Here is a 21054-nt window from a genome sequence, read left to right on the forward strand (position 1 = left end):
GTCTCTGTATCAGCTATGTATCAGGGTCTGAATCCCAGCTTTGGCACTTACAGTATGACCTTGACTCTTGGCAAATCACTTAGCCTCTCTGTTCCTAATCTATAAAACAAGAGGCTTGGGCCAGCTAGTTGCTAAGGTCTGTTAGGTCCCTAGGGTTTTATAAAAAGGAGTCAAGTGTTGTCCCTGGCCACGGAGAGCATGTGCAGTCTAGGAGGAGGACTGTCATGGGTACATAAATAACTAATACAAGGTAGATGATGTAAGAGTCAAAAGAAGATACCATTCCATTCATATACTTAAGGCTCTTCAGTTGGTCAGAAGGAATGAAAAGGAAAAACAACAGGGCACTGTGTACTAAGGACCCTGGGAGAAGGTAACATTTCCTAAAGGTTAAAAGTTTCCTGAGGAGGGAGAGAGATGATTAGGTGGGTAAATGCTTCCTTTCAACTCCATCCTTAGCTCTGTGCTTCCTTTTTCACAAATAAGGAGAGTATGTCTTTACCCATTTGTGCTCTCCCCAGGAAGGCATTATCCTATATTCATTCAGTAAACATTTCTTGAGCATCTTATATGTTCCAAATGGAATACTAGGCACTAGGGAAGGGAAGAATGGAAGTAGCTGAATTTATTGAATGTTTTTTCTGTCTGCCTGGCACACTTTTTTGAAGGTCTTATATTGACTCATCTGATCCTGGAACACTGTGAGGTAGGTATTTTTACTGTTCCTGTTTTATAGGTGAAGACTTTGATGCACAAAGAGGTTAAGTAGCTTTCAGGAGGCCACACCACTGGTATGCTTTGGACTTTATTGTGTTGCTTCACAAGAGGCGTGGTTCTTCACCTTGAAAAATTTTTAAAAATCTTTGGGGAGGCACAACTCACACATACAAGCAACACTTCTAGATCAGAATTTCCCACCCTGGGCACTGTTGACATTTTGACCAGATCATTAATTATTGTGAATTCTGGCCTGTGCATTGTGGGATGTTCAGCAGCATCTACCAGAAATACTCAGATGTGACAATCAAAAATGTCTTCAGATACCGCCAGAGGTCCCCTGGAGGGCAAAGTCACCCACACTGTTGTAGGTCTTAATGTTTCAGGAAGATAACCAAACATTTGGATTTTTTTTTTTTTTTTCTGCAGTACGCGGGCCTCTCACTGCTGTGGCCTCTCCCATTGCGGAGCACAGGCTCCGGATGCACAGGCTCAGCGGCCATGGCTCACGGGCCCAGCCGCTCCACGGCATGTGGGATCCTCCAGGACCGGGGCACGAACCCGCGTCCCCTGCATTGGCAGGCGGACTCTCAACCACTGCGCCACCAGGGAAGCCCAAACATTTGGATTTTTAACGTTAAATCTTTAAATGTTAAATATCTTTTAATACCACGGAACTCCAAATTCCCATTGTATAGACCCCGTTTGGAAACTCTAGTCTCTGAATGAATGACAAAGTTATATTGCCATTCTCCTTTCCCTCTGCTAAACTGCAAACCCTCAAGACAACATGCCAGGTAGCCCGTGCCAGTTAAAATTGGCACAATAGCTAAGTTTAGTTGCTCACACGAGGTAAACTATCTTAATTTACTGTTGGCCATTGAAATTGTCACTTTTTGTCGGTATCCTGGGCATTCAAAAGAGAGCTATAATGTCTAGATCTGTGAGATCGCCATTGGAACTAAATTTTAAAGAATGGAATCAGTTTTTAAAGGCAGAGAAAAAGGCAATGTAGGAACAACAGCAGAAATGAAGGCACAAAATCCAGAAAGTATAGGGAAATTTGAAATAGCAGTAAGTAGTTCAGTTGGATTGACATATAAGGGTGCGGGCAGGTGTAGAGTTTCTTGAATATCAGGTTGAGGACTTTTTGCATAAATCTTACATTGTGGGAAGCTACTAGGTGCTTTTAGGTGGGGTGGTGATAGGATAGACAAATGATAACTAGTGATCTGGGCAAGAGGTGTGATGAAGACCTGAATTAAAATGGTAGCAGAAAAGAGGGGAGAGTGTGAGATACTAAAGATGTGGAATATGGGGTTTGACAGCTACTTAGTCTGTGATTAGTTGTGAGAGGAGTAAATACACAGGGTCTCTATCTTGGCTGAATGGGAGATTGACCCAGCCTCTGAACAGAATAGATGTGAGAACAGAAATAGGAGTTTGGAGAGAGAAGATGGTAAGTTACAGTTTATAGTTGTAAAAAATCTCTTGTAACTCAACTTATCTAACTTAAATATATATATATATATCCAGTGTGATAGAATCATTGAATATTTAGGTCTGGACCATGATCCCAGCCAATATTCTGATCCCTTCATTTTACAGATGAGGAAGCTATGGTCAAGGTTATAGTCTCTAACAAGTGACAGAGCTGGGAGTCAAACAGGCCTTTTGACTCTCACTATAGGGTTCTTACAGCTAGGCAGTATTTTATATTGCACAATAGAAGAAAGATAACTTTGGTTTCTCCTTTCTTTCTGAAAATGTGAGAACAATTCCCTGAATATATTTCGTGACCATTTTACTAATTTACTATAATGTAGGGTGTGTTGTCTAAAGTAGAACTACATGCTTCATGTTATGCTGATTTTTTTTCTCCCTAAGCCAACCATTAAATGTCATCATTTAAGAGAAGTCGTTAAAGATGCTACATACCATATAAAGTAGCATCTAAACTGGAACGTTTTTATCTGAGACACCTTTACTTGGGACATGCTAAATAAGAAAAGACTAGGGGCAGCAGGAGTAAACCAGAGCATTAGGTCTTCCTAGATAAGGTGGACCCTGCTCTTGGAATTCACCAAACTTTATCTGGAAAAAAAAAAAAATCATCTTCTGATTTTGTTAAGCTTTTCTGTTGCTTTCCTGTGATGTAGTTTGTAGGCCAGCAATTTCATATTAGTAGGTTTCTTTCTAGCTTTATTTGGCAGCTATGTGGTATATCAATTGGTAGAATAAATGAATCACAAACTGTAAGCCTAATTTTAAAATGTGTAACAACCCTCTGGAAATTTTAAATATAAACATCATTAAAAAATCTGAGTACCATTCTGTAACTCTTGTGAGTTTTGGCATCTGAAGTAAGTGTGCAAGTATAAAATACAGTCCTTTACAGTTCTGTTTTATGACAACCTCAGAAGTATTGCCCATAATTGGAAAGACTAAAATAGATATGGCTGTATATATTCTTGTCAGATTGACTTACGACGTCTCTCACTCAAAATCGAGAAAATGTCCTCTCATTTAAAAAATTTTAAAAATCATTCTAATCTTCAGCAAAGTAGCAAGAATAGTGCAGTGAACACCTGTATCTCCACCTAGGTTTACCAGTTACTAATATTTTGCCAAATTTGTTTTATCATGCCCTCTCACCCCTAAATAAGACAACATGTAACTCCCAAGAACAAGGGCATTCTACATAACAGCAATCAAATTATCACAGTCGGGGAAGTTTAACTTTGTTACAGTACTATTTGGTCCATATTCAAATTTTCCCAGTTGTCCTAATGTCTTTTTTTTTGGACATTTTTTCGGGGGGGTCGGGTAGCTATTTAATTTTTTTAAATTTATTTTATTTCTGGCTGCGTTGGGTCTTGGTTGTTGCGCGCAGGCTTTCTTTAGTTGCGGCGAGGCGGGGCTACTCTTCGTTGCGGAGCGCGGGCTTCTCATCACGGTGGCTTCTCTTGTTGCGGAGCACAGGCTCTAGGTGCGCGGGCTTCAGTAGTTGTGGTGCGCGGGCTTCAGTAGTTGTGGTACACGGGCTCAGTAGTTGTGGTGCACGGGCTTAGTTGCTCTGCAGCATGTGGGATCTTCCTGGACCAGGGATCGAACCCGTGTCCACTGCATTGGCAGGCGGATTCTTAACCACTGTGCCACCAGGAAAACCCCTAATAGTATCTTTTAAAATGTAGTTTGTTCTTTTCTCTCAGTTCGTTAATCCAGGGTTGCATTTAGTCATCTGTAATTTCCTTCCATCAGGAGCAGTTCCTTATGCATTTCTTCCCCTCTCATGACATGGACATTTTGGAATAGTCCAGACTAGTTGTTTTTGCAGGCTTCAGTTTGGATTTGTCTGGTTGTTTCTGTATGATTAGATTCAGGTTGAACCTTTTTGGCAGGAATATCACGTAGGTGATGTGTTTGTTCTCAGTGCATCACATCAGGCTCTCTCCCTGACCCCTTTGAAGGAAATAAGCTAAAAGTTTACCCAGTACTTTTACCTTTACATTAGCTCAGTGTTTCTTTCATTTTAGGATATGCCAAACAATTAGTTGAAACTGAGGTATAATTTTAAATAGTTGAGGTTACAATAATTACAAGTCTTTTTTAAATTGGCCAACTATAATGATTGCAGGTTTTTTGAAGGGTTATTCTGAAGGTAGCTCTTCTATTGTTAGACATAAAAGTTGCGTGTTTTTGGCTTTCACCAGTAGTAAACTGAACCCTGGTAAGAAAATGAAACATAGGACTGGGCTTGTGATATGCATTCTTCAAAAGAATACCCCAATGAAGTTAGAGTGGCATTGTGCCACCAGAACAGGGTTTCTCATCCTGGATTCCACAGAGGGACCACAGGTGGTATGAGGTAGTTTGAAAAACTGAATGTGTGCTTTTAAAAAAAAAAAAAAAGATCCTCAGCATTTATCAGATTTCAAAGGCTCATGGCTCTGCAAATATTAAGAAACATTGTGTTATAGGGGGGATGTTAGAGGAGCTGAATAATGTCAGTAAAAGGGAGATTTTAAGATTTAAAAGAGAGAAAGTAACATTCAACCAAGGCATGGTTTCTCAAAAAAAAAACAAACCCAAAAGACCAACAACATGAAAATACAGTTGTCCCTCAGTATATGAGGGGGATTGGTTCCAGAACCCACACCCCAGCCCATAGCAAAATCCAAGGATGCTCGAATCCCTTATATAAAGTGGTATAGTATTTGCATATAACCTGTACACATTCTCCTGTGTACTTTATTTATTTATTTATATTTAATTAATTTATTTATTTATGGCTGTGTTGGGTCTTCGTTTCTGTGCGAGGGCTTTCTCTAGTTGCGGCAAGCGGGGGCCACTCTTCATCGCGGTGCGCGGGCCTCTCACCATCGCAGCCTCTCTTGTTGCAGAGCACAGGCTCCAGACGCGCAGGCTCAGTAATTGTGGCTCACGGGCCCAGCCGCTCCGCGGTGTGTGGGATTTTCCCAGACCAGGGCGCGAACCCGCGTCCCCTGCATTGGCAGGCAGACTCCCAACCACTGCGCCACCGGGGAAGCCCTCTCCTGTGTACTTTAAATCGTCTTTAGTTTACTTATAATAACTGATACAATGTAAATACTATATAAATAGTTGTAAATACAAGGTAAATGTTATGTGAACAGTTGCCCATGTATGGCAAATTCAGGTTATGCTTTTTGGAACTTTCTGGAATTTTTTTTGATCCTTGGTTGATTGAATCTGTGGATTTGGAACCCGGGATATGGAGGGCCAACTGTATAGTTTAAATGTCATATTAAGGTGGTCTTACTTTTAAAATGAATTGCATACTCTGTGTGAGCTGGTTATGAAGCAGAAATCCTAGCATTTCTACTCTTGTAACTAGGGAAAAGCATTTTGAATTCTAGGCAGTAGTATGTTGTGTGACCATGACTCAGCTGACTTCCCGTTTCAGATGGAATGTTCAAAACAGATTGAAACTTGGAATTTTATACTTTGAACCTTACAAGATATTTTCTGCAAACAGCAATTGATTGGATTTGTATAATAACAAACAAGATTAAACCAAGTCACTTGTTTCGCTATTCTTACTAGTGGTTTTGAGTCAGCCAGCATTTATTGAACAGCTTGCTGCAGTGATACTGAATGTTTTTATAATTTTGACATCTGTGTTTTGTTGACTTGGGTCCCTTCTTACTCTTATTCTTTTGGAGTATCCCCCTAAAACACAAGGAAATAGTGCTGTGTGGTGTGAAATATGCACTAATTTAAAATGTATTTTTAAGCATTACTTTGATAATTGACCATACAAAGGCTGTCAGAGAAATATGTTTTACTTAATATTCTTCTTGTGAATCCCTAGGTGATGTGAGGCATATAAGTGAGAATCTTACCATGTAAAAATAGAAAGGGACAGAAAATGTGCATTCTCTACACTGCTGCAAGTTAATCATGCTCAAGCCACAGTTCTGAGCCTGTCGCTCACTATTTCTTAGAAACCTCTGCTGCCTTCCTAGTGACTCTGGAATTGAAGCCCAAACTCTTGTCTGTGCTGAGCTTATCTGTTTAGCTTTATCCCTTCCACCTTTTGCCCTGTCCTCAGTTCCTCCTTCTCTGAATGTCTCCTTCAATTTCTCCCTCAATTTTTTTTTCTAACAGCTTTATTGAGATTAAATTCACATACCATAAAGTTCACTCTTTTAAAAAGTACATGATTCAGTGGTTTAGTATATTTACAGAATTGTGCAATCATCACAACTACCTAATTCCAGAACATTTTTTTATCCCCCCCCCCCAAAAAAAAACCCATACCTGTTAGCAATCACTCCCCATCACTCCATCCCCTGGCAACCATTAATCTATACTCTGCATGGATTTGCCTATTCTGGACATTTCATATAAAGAGAATCGTATAATATGTGGCCTTTTGTCTTGCTTGTTTCACTTAGCATGTTTTCACAGTTCATACATGTTGTAGCACATACTTAATTCTTTTTATGGGCAAAAAATATTCCATTGTGTAGCTGTACCACATTTTGTTTATCCATTCATCAGTTGATGGGCATTAAGGTTGCTTTCACTTTTGGGCTATTATGAATAGTGATACTGTGAACATTCGTGTGCAAGTGTTTGTGTGGACGTACATTTTCAGTTCTCTTGGGTATGTACTTTGGGGTGGAATTGCTGGGCATATGGTAATTCTGTGTTTAACTTTTTGAGGAGCTGCCAAACTATTTCCAAAGCAGCTGCACCCATTTTACAATTCCACCAGCGGTGTATGAGTATTCCATTTTCTCCACATCCTCACCCACACTTGTTATTGTTCTTTTTGATTATAGTCATTTTAGTGGGTGTGAAGTGGTATCTTATTGTGGTTTTGATTTGCATTTCCCTAATGACTGATAATGCTGAGCATCCTTTCACTTGCTTACTGGCCATTTGTGTATTTGATTTGGAGAAATGTCTATTCACATCCTCTGCCCATTTTACATTTGGTTATATTTTTATTGTTGAGTTGTAAGAGCTCTTTATATGTTCTAGATACAAGTCCTTTATTAGATACATGATTTACAAATATTTTCTCCTATTCTGAGGGTTGCCTTTTCACTTTCTTGATGTCCTTTGAAGCACAAAAATTTAAAATTTTGGTATGGCCAACTTGCTGTCTTAACCATTTTTGAGTGTGCATTTCAGTGAAATTAAGCACATTCACAATGTTGTGCAACTGTCACTACCAGTGACTCTTTTCATCTTGCAAAACTGAGACTCTGTACCTATTAAACAGTAACTCCCCATTCTCTCCTCCCCTTTACCCTTGGGAACCACCATTCTAATTTCTGTCTCTATGAATTTGACTGTTATAGGAACCTCCTGAGTAGTTCCTAGAACCACTCCTAATATTTGTCCTTTTGTGACTGGCTTATTTCACTTAGCATAATATTCTCAAGGTTCATACATGTTTTAGCACATTAGCCAATTGATTTTTGTATGTTGATCCTGTATCCTGCAGCTGTGCTGAACCCGTTGTGTGTGTGTGTGTGTGTGTGTATTCCTTAGGACTTCTATATATAGGACCATATTAACTGTGAATAAAGATAAGTTTTATAATTTCCTTTCCAATCTTGGTGCCTTTTGTTTCTTTTTCTTGCCTAATTTTCCTGACTAGAACCTATAGTAAAATGTTGAATAGGAATGGCAGGAGTGAACATCCTTGTCTTGTTTCTAATCTTAGAGGAAGAGCATTCAGTCTTAACCATTAAGTATAATGTGAACTGTGGGCTTTCTGTAGATGGCCTTTATCAAATTAAGGAAGTTTCCTTCTATTCCTAGTTTGAATGTTTTTGTCTTGTCATGAAAGGGTGTTGGATTTTGTCAAATGCTTTTTCTGTGTCTGTTGAGGTCACATTGGTTTATCCTTTGTTCTGTTAATGTTGTATTACATTGATTTTCATATGTTAAACCAACTTTGCATTCCTGGGATAAATCCCTCTTGGGCAAGGTATATAGTCCTTATTATATGTTGCTAGATTCGATTTATTAGTCTTCTGTTAAGGATTTTTGAGTCTGTGGTCACAAGGGTTATTGATCTGTAGTTTTCCTTTCTTGTGATGTCTTTGTCTTTTGGTACTGGGTATGGTCTGGTTTGGAATCTAGAATCTGGGGTCTTGAGCTGTTTGGTTTGGCATCTACCTCATTCTGCACTGTGCATTAATAATTGTTTTTATATATCCAGTTCCATTTTTCTTTTTAATTTTTTCCCACTTTATTAAGGTATGATTAACAAAATCAATTCCATTTTCTTTTTCCCCCCAGCAGTGAGTGCATTGCCTGTGTATGTGTGTGTGTTTTATTGAGATATAATCGACATCTAACTTTGTGCAAGTTTAAGGTGTACAGCTTGCTGATTCGAAATATTTATATGCATGTTTACCCTTGAACAACATGGGTTTGAACTGTGTGGATTTTTATATGTAGATTTTTTTTTTCCCACTAAATACATATTACAGTACTACATGATCTGTGGTTGGTTGAATCGTTAGATGTGGAACTGTGGGTTTGGAGGGCCAACTGTAAAGTTATATGCAGATTTTTGACTGCATGTGGTCAGTGCCTCTAACCCCTGCATTGTTCAAGGGTCTACAGTATTACAATATGATTACCACTGAAGCATTAGCTAACACCTCTATCATGTCACATAATTATCATTTCTTTTTTGTGGTGAAAACATTTAAAATCCAGTCTCTGAGCAACTTTGAAGCATATAACATAGTATTGTTGACTATAATCACTATTCTGTATATTAGATTTCCAGAACTCATTTCCCTTAGTTTCAGGAGTTGCAGGTTTGTACTATTTAACAACATCTCCTCAATTCTCCTATCCCCCAGCCCCTGGTAACTGCAAGTTCAGGTTTTTTAGAGTCCACATATAAGTGATAATCATATAGTATTTGTCCTTCTCTGTCTGACTTATTTTACTCAGCATAATGCCCTTAAGGTTCGTTCATGTTGTTGCAAATGGCAGAATTTTCTTCTTTCTCGAGGCTGAATATTATTCCTTTGTATGTGTATACAACACCTTCTTCATTCATTGATGGACACTTAGGTTGTTTCTATATCTTGTGAATAATGCTGCAATAAACATGGGAGTGCAGATATCTTTTTGATATCCTGTTTTCATTTCTCTTGGATATATACCCAGAAGTGGGATTGCTGGGCCATTAACAGTTGTATTTTTAGTTTTTTAAGGAACCTCCATACTGTTTTCCATAGTGGCTGCACCAATTTACATTCCCACCAACAGTGCACAAAGGTTCCCTTTTCTCCATGTCCTCGCCAACACTTGTTACACTTGTTACCTCTTGTCTTCTTGATGACAGCCATTCTAAGAGGTGTGTCAATTCCATTTTCTACTGTATGCTCTCCTTTCTTTGGTCGCAATCTTTTTTGTGTCCTAACGTTAGTTTAGTGCCATAATTTGTACCTAGTTTCTTGTAGTTAATGTTTAGTGTACACTTATGTTCATCTCTTAAGCACTTCCTCTGCATTACCTAATTTAATCTTCACAACAACCCTCTGAGGGAGGTGCAGTCTAAGACCTCTTATAAAGGAGGAGACGGAGGCGTTAGAGAAATTAAACAAGTTGCTTACACAAGTCGGTAGTGGAGTTGAGATTTAAGCCCACATCTCTTTGGGATCAGAGCCAGAGCTCTTAACCTCGTGCTGTGCTGCCCAGGAAATACTTGTTTGAATAGATTGGATTTAAACTGGTCCTTAAAGAAGTAGAATGTGGGTAGGAGAAAGAGTGAAAAGAGTGCATGTTTGGTGGTGGATGGGGTTAGAGTGTTAGTAACAGCAGGGAAGAAGGAATTGGTATTAAATTGGAGTACTAATATAAGTAGAACTGCTTTTTGTTCCCAGAACAGTAATTAGTTCTATTTGGAAGAGTGAGATTAACATCTGAAATAATTAGAAAATGAGCATTGTTTAATTAGAGGTCAAGGGTGAGTTTTGTATGAGTTGGAAAGAATTACGAAGGAACTAGTAATTGTTAAGCCTCAAAAGAGGAGTAGATTTAGGAGAGTAGTTTAGCAAACCAGATTTGGGGTCAGCCTTTACCATTGTCTTATACTGTACAGGTCACTTAGAGCTTCCAATCCTTGGTTTCTCTTAGTGTCAAATGGGAATAACATAAATTCTGTGTTTTGGCATTGTGGGTTCAAAATAGATGATCTCTTCAGAGCACCTTGTAAACTGTACAGTGCTCCTGTTACTACGGTGGGGGGTTTCAGTTCTTTTAAAATTCTAATATCACTATCCTCAACCTGTGATTTTTATTTGAAAATAATTTCAATCCGAGAGAAATTTTACAAGGATAGACAAAAAATTCCTGAATAGCCTCCATCTGTGTTCCTCAAATGGTGATATTTAACCACCTTTGCTTTCTCATTCTCTTTTTACATGCATACTGGTTTTTTTCCTAACCATTTGAGAGTAACTTAGAGACATGATGTCCCTTTACCCCTAAAAACTTAAATATTTATTTCCTAACATACTCAGCCATAAAAAAAGAATGAAATAATGCCATTTGCAGCAACATGGGTGGACCTATGTTGCTGCAAACATAGATTATCATACTAAGTGAAGTAAGTCAGAGAAAGACAAACATTATATATCGCTTATATATGTAATCTAAAAAAATAATACACATCAAGTCATTTACAAAACAAACAAACTCAGACATAGAAAACAAACCTATGGTTACTGAAGGGGAGGGGAGGGAGGGATAAATTAGGGGTTTGGGATTAGCAGATACACACTACTATATATAAGATAAACAACAAGGATCTGCTGTATAGCATAGGGAACTATATTCAATATCTTATAGTAACCTGTAATGGAAAAGAATCTGAAAAAGAATGTGTGTGTATAAACCGAATCACTGCTGGACACCTGAAACATTGTAAATCAACTATATTTCAATTTAAAAATAAAATAAATATTTCCTAAATTCAAAGACATTTTCTTAGTAACTACAGTGCCATTATCAAAATTGGGAAAGTATTATTCAGTACAATCTTAATAGCAAATCTGCAGATCTTACTCAGATTTTGCCAGTTGTCTCAGTAATACCTTTTAGAGCAAATTAAAAAAAAAAACAACAACTTCTTTCTGGTCAGAGATTCAATCTAGGATACAGGCTGCATTTAGTTTTCAAGTTTGTTTAGTCACCTGTAATCTGGAACAGTTTCTCAGTCTGTCTTTGTTTTTGAAGACCTTGATATTTTTTAAAGAGTACAGGTTAGTTATTTGGTAGAATGTCTCTCAATCTATATTTGTCTGATGTTTCCTCTTGATTAGATTTACATTATGTGTTTTTGGCAGGAATAGCACAGGACTGATGTTGTTTTGCTTATTGCCTCATATAAGGAGGTGCATCATGTCCATTTATCTCATTATTGGCGATGGTAACTTAAACTACTTGGGTAAGTTGAATACCAGCTACTTGGTATATGTCAGGTTTCACCACTGTAAAGTTAGTACTTTCTCTTTGTAATTAATAATTATGTTGTTGGGAGTACTTCGAAACTATGTAAATATATTATTTCTCATCAAGATTCTTGCCTGAGTCAATGGATTGCTAAATAGTGATTTTCTAAGTCCATTATTTTTGCTACATTAGTTGACATTCTACTGTATGATCTGTCCCTTTACCCTGTTAATTCATCCATTCATTCATTTATTCATATCAGTAGGGATTCATGGATTCTTCATTTATTCAGTGGGTTGTAATCCTTTACTAGCATTATTTTATTGCTTAGTTTATGAGGCCAGTAGAAGCCCCCTTCAAGCTCAACCTCCTACTTTTTGAGGAGATCCAGACTATGTTTCATCTGTATCTTCACTGCTACCTCATCATATCCTGTTTTCTTATTTTTTCTTCATTCTTAAGAGGAAGATATGCTGACTTCACTGCCGTCTATGCTTCACTACCTGCCTATGCTTCACTACCTGCCTATGCTTTATGGTTCAAAATCAAATGCTATCTAGAAATACACAGTGTTGCTGCCACCCTGTCTTTTGTCCTCTTTTCTCCACATACTTCTATCACAAATAGGTATTTTTATTAGTTTCTGTATGTGTGTGCTTCTAGAATTCCTTTATGCAAATACAAGCACATGGGGGATATATATTCCTATCTCTTCCCCACTTTTAACACAAAAGATAGTATACTGAACCTTAGTTTTTTCCCCAGTTAACTATATACCTTTCAGATCCTTTCATATCACAATATGGAGGCCTTCCTTATCTGTTTTACAGCAGCATAGTTATTCCATTTTATGGATGTATCAATTTTATTTAACTACTTTAACATTTGCAGGTGTAAACTACCTGTGACTGTAAACAAGCTTCTCTTGTGTTACCCCATCTATTATCACCCTCTCTGATACCTTTATTCCTTAACCCCTTTTCTATTTCTAAATAAGTACTAGTCTTCCTTATTAAAAAAAAAAAAAAAAAAACTTCAGTTTTATCCTGTTTTTTTTTTTCATATCATGGCTAAATTTTTGAAAATCTGATCACACTTAACCTCTTTTGCAGCAGTTTGGTTTCCATCTTTACTATCTGGTGAAATTGTAGCTTTGAGGGTTACCAGTGACTTCCTGTTGTGTGGTGCTAGACTGGCTTTGGTGATTAATTTAGGCATAGGAGGACAAGAAGGAGGAAAAAAGAAGAGGCTGAGAAGCAGATAGGAAAAGGAGAAGCAGGAAGGCTGGGAGAAAACAGAATAAATTGTAAGGGAAAAAGTAGGTGAACAACATTTTTTGGCAGAAGATGTGAAATTATTTTCAAAACTAGCTTGTAACATACAGTTGGTTTCTGTGTGAAGGTGAGCTGGTTTATGGTAAGTTGTGACTGATAGGCTAGTTGGGCCCTATGGAAAGTAGCCCCCTATTTTCTATAATCATTTCTAACAGCAGAGCCTCCATTTAAAAATTTTTGCTTTCTACAATCTGGAGTTGTCATTAACCTGTCTCTCTCTTGTCATTCTTATTAATATTGTCAACTATTCCAATTTCTTGTGATTATCTTGGATTTATTCTTTGCTGTTCATTTCCACTTGCCACCATCATGTTCAGGACATAGCACTTTTACTTGGATTACTGCAACAGTCTTCTCACCCTATTGAGCAAATTTATTTCCTACTTTTACCCAGTGCTTTTCCTCCCTTTTCTATCCCAGTCAACACTGGACCCTGAAATTGCCGTGCTAACAGGTCTGTCTCCATGCTTTGCTGGTGTCCATGCCCTTTTGTGCTCCCTTGCTTGAGAAAGCCCATCTCTCTTTAGAAATCCTGCCTCTTCTTTAAGACCCAGATCAACGTCTTACTGCTCCATGAAGCTTTGCTTAGCTGTAACAGCTCATATGCATGTCTTATTTTCCTGAACTTGCTTAGGACCTCTACCAAATGATTTCTTGTTTCCATATTGTGGGTGTGTTTAGTTGTTGTTTCTACAAAATTGTAGTTTAAAACCATGTATTCTACTTGGGTTCTCCCAGTACACAGCAGACTGCTTGACTTTAGGAATCCCCAGGCACATTCTTATTGATTAAACATTTTGTAGGTTATTATTAAATGATTTTGGATGCAGAGAGTCAGATCATCCAGGTACCTTGAGGGTCTGCTTCCTTGCTGTCCTGTGGATGTGTACCTTTTTTAATGGGATTTTGTTTTTGTTTTTTTTAACAAATGATATACTGATCTGGACCTTGACCTTTTTTCAACTCAGCAGTGTGTCTTTAGAGATCTTTTCTGTAAGACCACATTTGTTGGGGGGGTTCCCCAAGACCACCCTCAGGTTTGATGATTCACTAGGAAGGCTCACAGGATTCAGCATATAGTCATACTCATGGCTGTGAATCATTACAGTGAAAGTATACAAAGCAAAATCTGTAAAGGGAAAAGGCACCTTGGACAAAATCCAGAGGAAACTAGGTAGGTGTAAGCTCCCAAGATTTCTGTCCCTGTGATGTCACACAGGATGTGCTTAATTTCTCTAGCATCAAATTATGATAACATATGTAAACTGTCTACCAGGAAAGCTCATTAGAAATTCAGTGCCTAGGGGTTTTTTTAGGGGCTGGTTATGTAGGTACCCTCTGCCTAACGTGTACCAAAATTCCCAACTGCCATAAAAAAAGGTTTTCAGCAAAGCTGTACTGTTTGTACTAAGCTTACCCATATCAGTTAGGGATTGGTGGGAACCTCCCTGAAATCCAAGTTCCTTGCAACCTGCCAGTGGCCAACCTTACAGTCCTTTCTTAGGATCACAGTCTCAAACCTGCTGTGTTAATAACTCCTTTCTGCACACCATGGAAATCTGTAACTCCTCTCCTTTTTTTTTTAACTAATGCGTAGTATTTCATGGTATGAGTACATTATGATTTGTTTAATTTTTCCCTATTGATTGGCTTTTAGGCTATTATTTTGCAGTATCTATTTTTGTACCTTTCCTTTTGTAGAGGCTTAGATTGAAATTGATGGGTCATAAACATAGTGACATTTAAAAGTTTAATATTAATAGATATTTTTAAGTTGTTCACCAGAGGTCCTTGCTAGTCCATATCCAACAGCAGTTTACAGGAGTATCCTTTGGAAGAGATTGCTTTTAATGATACTCGTGTTGGGAATATAGGGAAAACTGACCAAGCATCAGGAAGAGCAGTTCCAGGATGGGCTTTCTAGATCCCAGGTCTGTCTTGCTGCCATTATGGACACTTGTCTTACTCATTCTCTTCCTGTTCCCAAGACACTTGGTTCACACAGTTATCTGCTTCATCTAATCTCCCACCTTGTTGCCTTTAATCATTTGGGTGGAGGCTTGTGATCATTTTTGTCTTTTATTATGGAAAATTTCAAACATACACAAAAATAGAACAGAATAAAGAACTTTCACGTACCTATTACCCAGTTTCAGCAATTGTCAACATTTTGTCAATCTTGTTTCATTTTTCTCTTTTCCTTTTTTGGGAAGATGGGGTGGGGACTGGAGTAGTAAAAGCAAATCCTAGACGTGATTTTTTTTTTTTTTTGCGGTACGCGGGCCTCTCACTGTTGTGGCCTCTCCCGTTGCGGAGCACAGGCTCTGGATGCGCAGGCTCAGCGGCCATGGCTCACGGGCCCAGCCGCTCCACGGCATGTGGGATCTTCCCAGACCGGGGCACGAACCCGTGTCCCCTGCATCGGCAGGTGGACTCTCAACCACTGCGCCACCAAGGAAGCCCGACATGATGTTTTTAAAAAACATTTTTTTGGTACTAATTTACAAAAATAATGCATGTTTACCATAACATTTTCCATGGGGATATGCTTTTTAAAAAACATAACAATTTCCCTAAACAGTTGGTTCAGTTGTGAGGTTACTGTAATGTCCTAGTTCAGGAGGGTATTTCCGCATGTCTTTCCTTAAATTTGTATAAAGTTATACAAATATACAAACAGACAACTTTAAAAAAATATGGGCTAACACTGTTCACAGTTCTTCAAATTGCTTTTTTTTTCATTTAACAATATTAGGGACATTCCTTCAAATCAATAAACAGATCAACTTTTTTTCAATACAATATGCTATGCTATTATAAAGCCATTTCTTTATTGATGGACATTCAACTTTTCTGCTTTTCAGCCCTTGTGAACCTTGCAGTGAACCTTCATACGCATATGGCCTTGTGTACTGGTGCTTTATTTCTGTAAGACACATTCTGAAGCATGGGGTGGCTGGTTAGATTATGTCTTCCTTCCTTCCTTCCTTCCTCCCCTCCTCCCCCACCCCCACCCCACGTAGTATCTTAGTTCCCCAGCCAGGGATTGAACCAGTGGCCCCTGTAGTGGAAGTGCGGATTCTTACCCACTGGACCGCCAGGGAAGTCTCAGATTATGTGTAACTTTAATTTTTAAAACTGTTACCACAATACTTTCCAAAAGGGTATAGTAGTTTTCTACCAGTAATATAAGCAAGAACCTCTTAACTTTCATTTTTGCCAGCACTGGATATTATTATTATTGAACATTTTTGCCAGTGAAATTAGTATAAAAAAATAGTGTAGCGTTATAGGTTTTTGCCTTTATTAGAAAGAAAACTCAGCAATTTATTAAAAAAAATAATATATTGAATTGGCTTTATACTAGGAAATGCAAAGCTTGGTTCAATACTAGAAAATCCACGATAGAGTTAATCATATCAGTGATGATCAAAAGACAAAAATTCTGTAACCATTTCAATAGGTACAGAAAAGAAATCTAAGAAAATATAGCATGCATTCATGACTGAATTTCCGAGCAAACCAGAAACAGAACAGCCTTTTACTTTTTTTTTTTTTTTTTTTTTTTTTTTTTGCGGTACGCGGGCCTCTCACTGTTGTGGCCTCTCCCGTTGCGGAGCACAGCCTCCGGATGCGCAGGCTCAGTGGCCATGGCACACGGGCTTAGTTGCTCAGCGGCATGTGGGATCTTCCCAGACCGGGGCACGAACCCGTGTCCCCTGCATCGGCAGGCGGACTCTCAACCACTGCGCCACCAGGGAAGCCCAGCCTTTTACTTTTTAAATATTAAAATTTAATATTAATACTGGAAAAATTTTAATATTTAAGTTTTTGAATACTTACATAGCTCAGAAACTAAAATACTGTATGAAAAGGTTTATACAGTGAGATCTCCCTTCCTCTCAGGACCCAAATGCTTAGTTCCTTCTGCTTCCTCCCCCACAATTACTATTAGTTTCTTAGGTGTTCTTTTAGAGTCATTTTAGACACATACAGATGAATATGAATACATAGGCTCTCTCACTTTATACACAAATGGTAGAATACTATGTACTCTGTCATGCACCTTGCATTTTTCATGAGTTTTTTTTTTTTAAAGACAGGCATTTTTGCTCACTTCTGATAGCTTTTTAGCTACTCTCCTACTTCTCTCTCTTCTTAAAACAAACAAACAAACAAAAAAGCCCCACAAAACTATTGAACTCCTCAAATATGGACCTTACCAACTATTCACTAGTTGTGGTCTAGTTGTTTCTCCCACATTGTCCTCCCACAAACATTCACAAAATAAAAAATACTGAAATTGCTGTCTTAAATATCACCAATGCCTGGTCCCCTCTTGTTAAAACCAGCGGTTGTTTAGTCTTTGTCTTTGAGTCTTTTGCAGTTCTTGCTCCTGATTATACACCCCATGGTTTTTGGAACTCCAATACTTTGTATTTCCTGTAGTACATTTTTCTTAAGTGTTCTTATAAAAGGTGGAAGGAAATAAGAAAAGGATTGTGGAGGCACACAGTCTGGAGGAAAGATAAAAGTGAGAAGATCTGTCACTTAACCTATCTAAAGGAAAAGGATTATTCTCTGTGGCTTCTGAAAAGAGAGCTAGTACTTTGGGAGGTATTATGGTGTAGGGGAAAGGAAGGACCGTGACTTTGAGAACCAATTTGAATCCTTACTCCACTGTATACTAGCCATATGACCTTGGACAAGTCACTTAACCTTTCTGAGCTTCAGTTTCTTCATCTATAGAAGGGAAACCTGTCCCTATCGTCTTAAAAAAGTGACAAATGGGAAAATATATTTAAACTGCCCGGCATAGTCACTGTAACATTTTAATCACTCAGAGGTTTGTTCTCATTCCTAGATCCAGAACTTGCATATTTGAGATATTTTGCTACTAACTTTCAAGGAATGAATGATTGCTGACTGGAATGTTGTCTTTGTGGAGCATGTGCAACTTAGCATGTACAACATGGACAGCTTAGACCTACCAAATCCGTCAACCCTTATTCCTTTTGATAGATATGGTGAAAGATAGAATCAAATATCTTAAATGACTCTACTAGCATTTAAATTCTGAAAGTCGAAGTTTTTGGGTATATTTATATATTTTTTTCCAGTTGGCTTTCTGAAGGAGATGTGGGAAAAGTGTGGTTAGTTGGTGGTGATGACAGTGTTGAAGAAGAGAACTTTTTTCTCTTAGGCTTCTGGTATCAACTGATACTATAATATTTCCTTGAGGAAATATTTTTTAAGTACTAAAGAGACCATTTTTGGTCAGGAAAACATGTGCTAATGTCATCAAAAAGTCTTCAAAATGAAGTTTGAGAAGGGAGAAAAAAATTCCGGGTAAATAGTAAAGGAACATCCCATAGAGTAAAATTATAGTGATGTAGAACAAGGTTAGAAAAGGACTTGTCTGTAATTCACAGGCAAAGACAAAGAACAAATGCTAAAGATTCCTGAGTTTCTGCATAATAAGTGACCCTAAATATCTTGACAAAAGTAGAGTGAATACAGTCTTAGAGATGCCACTGAAAATTGGTGAGAGGGGTTCCTGACTAGGCATTTGAGTTGCTTACTCAAATGTGTTAAGTAAGCATTCTTCATTTAAACCTTACAGAAATGCTAGGAAGTAGATGCATACGGTAATTTATCCCCAGTTTTAATGAAGAAACTGAGGCTGAAGGAGTTTGAGTATTTGGAGCTAGTAAACAGCTTTGGTTGAGTAACATGACAATGATGTAACTTATTTGCTTTTGTTTACGAATTTACTCTTTCTCTCACATGATGTGGCTATCTCAGCCTTGGCTTCCAGGATTACAGTGAGTGAGCTTGCTCAGTCTCATTACCTCCCTCACACAGAATGCTAGAGAATGAGTCATGGTTACAGTTGGCTTGAATCTGTTTCGCTACTCTATTAGCCACATGACAGTGCTGCTTTGAACAAAACGGAATGAAATACAGCAACAGTTATCATCCTCTTCTTCCAACTTCTGATTTTAGCAGTTGTATACTTAACTTTTACTAAATTATCATCAATTTACATAATGTCACTCATTTTGTTTTTCATGGTCTCTCTGCGTCTTCTCTCGGTTTCTTCCATCAGCAAAGCCAACTTAAGTTTCGTGTAATCTCAATGGAGTGCACCTATAGCACCCCTTCTAGTTTTGTATGTATTTGTCTGTGTTTCTCATTTTATCTTCTACTGCATCCCCACTGTCATATGCATTCCAGCCTTAATGAATTATTTACAATTTCCCAAGTGTCTAGTTCATGTCCCTTGAACCTTCTCTGCCTGGTATTCATAATGTCCCCTCTGGAAAGCTTCCTCAGGGCAGAGTTAGGTACTTTTTCTTTGTGTACTGATTTTCTTTAAGTATCTCGTGATTTTTGGTTGTCTGTTGATATTATGAATGAAAGTTTAGGTTCTAGACTCTAGGGTAATTAATGTAGGTACTTGAGTATGTTTCCTCCAACTTTGTGTAGATTTCATTACCCAGTAGCCCCCTACCTTGAAAGGGTTGGGGGGATGCTGATGGGGAGCCCTGTGTATGTGAAGGGTGTTGATTGTTAGGCTTCACTTTAGAGTTGTTTTTTTGGATTTAAATGCATTTGCTACCTGTGGCCGTGTAGCCATATAGGAATGGAAAGTGGATGGAAAGAGCTGAGTAGTTGTGGCCTTTCTATTCCTTATGCAGTCTTTGCTCTGTGCCTATTTCTGCTCAACCAGCTCTAATCTTGGAGCCTCTCTGGAGCTCTACCAGAGGATGGCACATACAGCCATTTAAGACTTCTCTTGTGTTTATTCTTAGGTTGCAGCTTCCTTTGCTCTCGTTTATTCATCAGCTCTGAATAGATTTAGTACCCTTTTCCCTGTCATTTCAGTGAGGGAGAGTAGAAAGGAGGAGACAAATACATTTGCCCATTCATTTTGAAATCCCGAGCCAGAGGTTCTGTTGACAAATTTGAACGTTTCTGATTTTAAGAATTGAAACAAACTTACTTACGTTAGTGCATTATGGGTTGTTTCCCAAGTATTGATAGAACAGTATAGAATGTTTATAGGATATGAAATTAGTATAATGCTAAAATACAAGTCATCTGTTTATGAATAAGTTGTGTTCTAAATATAGGTATAAAGCTTTTTAGAGCTTTATAGGAGAGCTGAAGATACCCCAGATACCTGGCCAGGAGAGGATTGTGGGGAAGGTTCCAGGCATTGCCATTAGCTACTAATTGATAATTGGGGCCAGAAGCAAGGTAACTCTGCTCGTGAGATGTTGTTTACATTCTAGAATTGGAGGAAGTTGCTTGTTTTCCAGTGTAAAATTTGCTAACTTTAGGTTGTCTTCCTTGATATAACATTAAGATAAAAGCTCTACTACTTGTGGCTTACTAAAGAAAAGTACTGTGCAGTGGCTGTATAGTTATACTGAGTTAGACTGAGGTTGCAAGTTGTGTTTTATTTCAATGAATGATAAAAGAATAATTTGCCATGTCTTTACTTCTAATAAGAGTGAAAATGAATCTATATGCAACATTACTGTTATTAATTCATTTTGGGAAAGTTAATTGCAACTGTGTGGTTCAGGGATTTAGTGCAAGAAGAAGAACAGTTGATGGAAGAAAAGAAAAAGAAAAAAGACGACAAGAAAAAGAAGGAAGCTGCTCAAAAGAAGGTAGTATATGTATAAACTAATTATTTATATTAAGCAGTTTAAACATAGATTAAAAAAGAAAATTACTCTTATCGGATTATTTAAAGCATTTGATTTAATGTTTTAACTTCAGTGGAGATTCATTTTAATATTTAATGTCTTTGAATATGCATTAATAGTAACTTGTTAAGTGTGTACAATTTAATGCATAGTTATTTGATTTTGCCAGTAATTTTTTTCGAAGGTAAGTGCTTTGCATAGGTCTTTATTTTTCGATTAGGTGTTCCTAGGTTTTCATAATACATCATTTTATAGTGAGAAGAGCATGGAATTTGTAGCTGCATAGAGAGGCTTTGAAATCG

The 21054-nt window shown here is 37.9% G+C and overlaps 1 protein-coding gene across 1 annotated transcript in view; it reads left to right on the forward strand.

Moving 5' to 3' along the window:
- TNRC6A (trinucleotide repeat containing adaptor 6A) overlaps positions 1 to 21054 on the forward strand; it is a gene marked incomplete at its 3' end in the record, with an annotated part of 215375 nt that overhangs the window by 115781 nt on the left and 78540 nt on the right. Inside the window, exon 5 of the mRNA XM_079719619.1 lies at positions 20626 to 20713. Coding sequence (XP_079575745.1) covers positions 20626 to 20713 — 88 coding nt within the window. The remainder of the gene's footprint in view (positions 1 to 20625; positions 20714 to 21054) is intronic.

The sequence above is a fragment of the Hyperoodon ampullatus genome (genome assembly GCF_949752795.1).
Source record: "Hyperoodon ampullatus genome assembly, chromosome: 14".
Lineage (NCBI taxonomy): Eukaryota > Metazoa > Chordata > Mammalia > Artiodactyla > Ziphiidae > Hyperoodon > Hyperoodon ampullatus.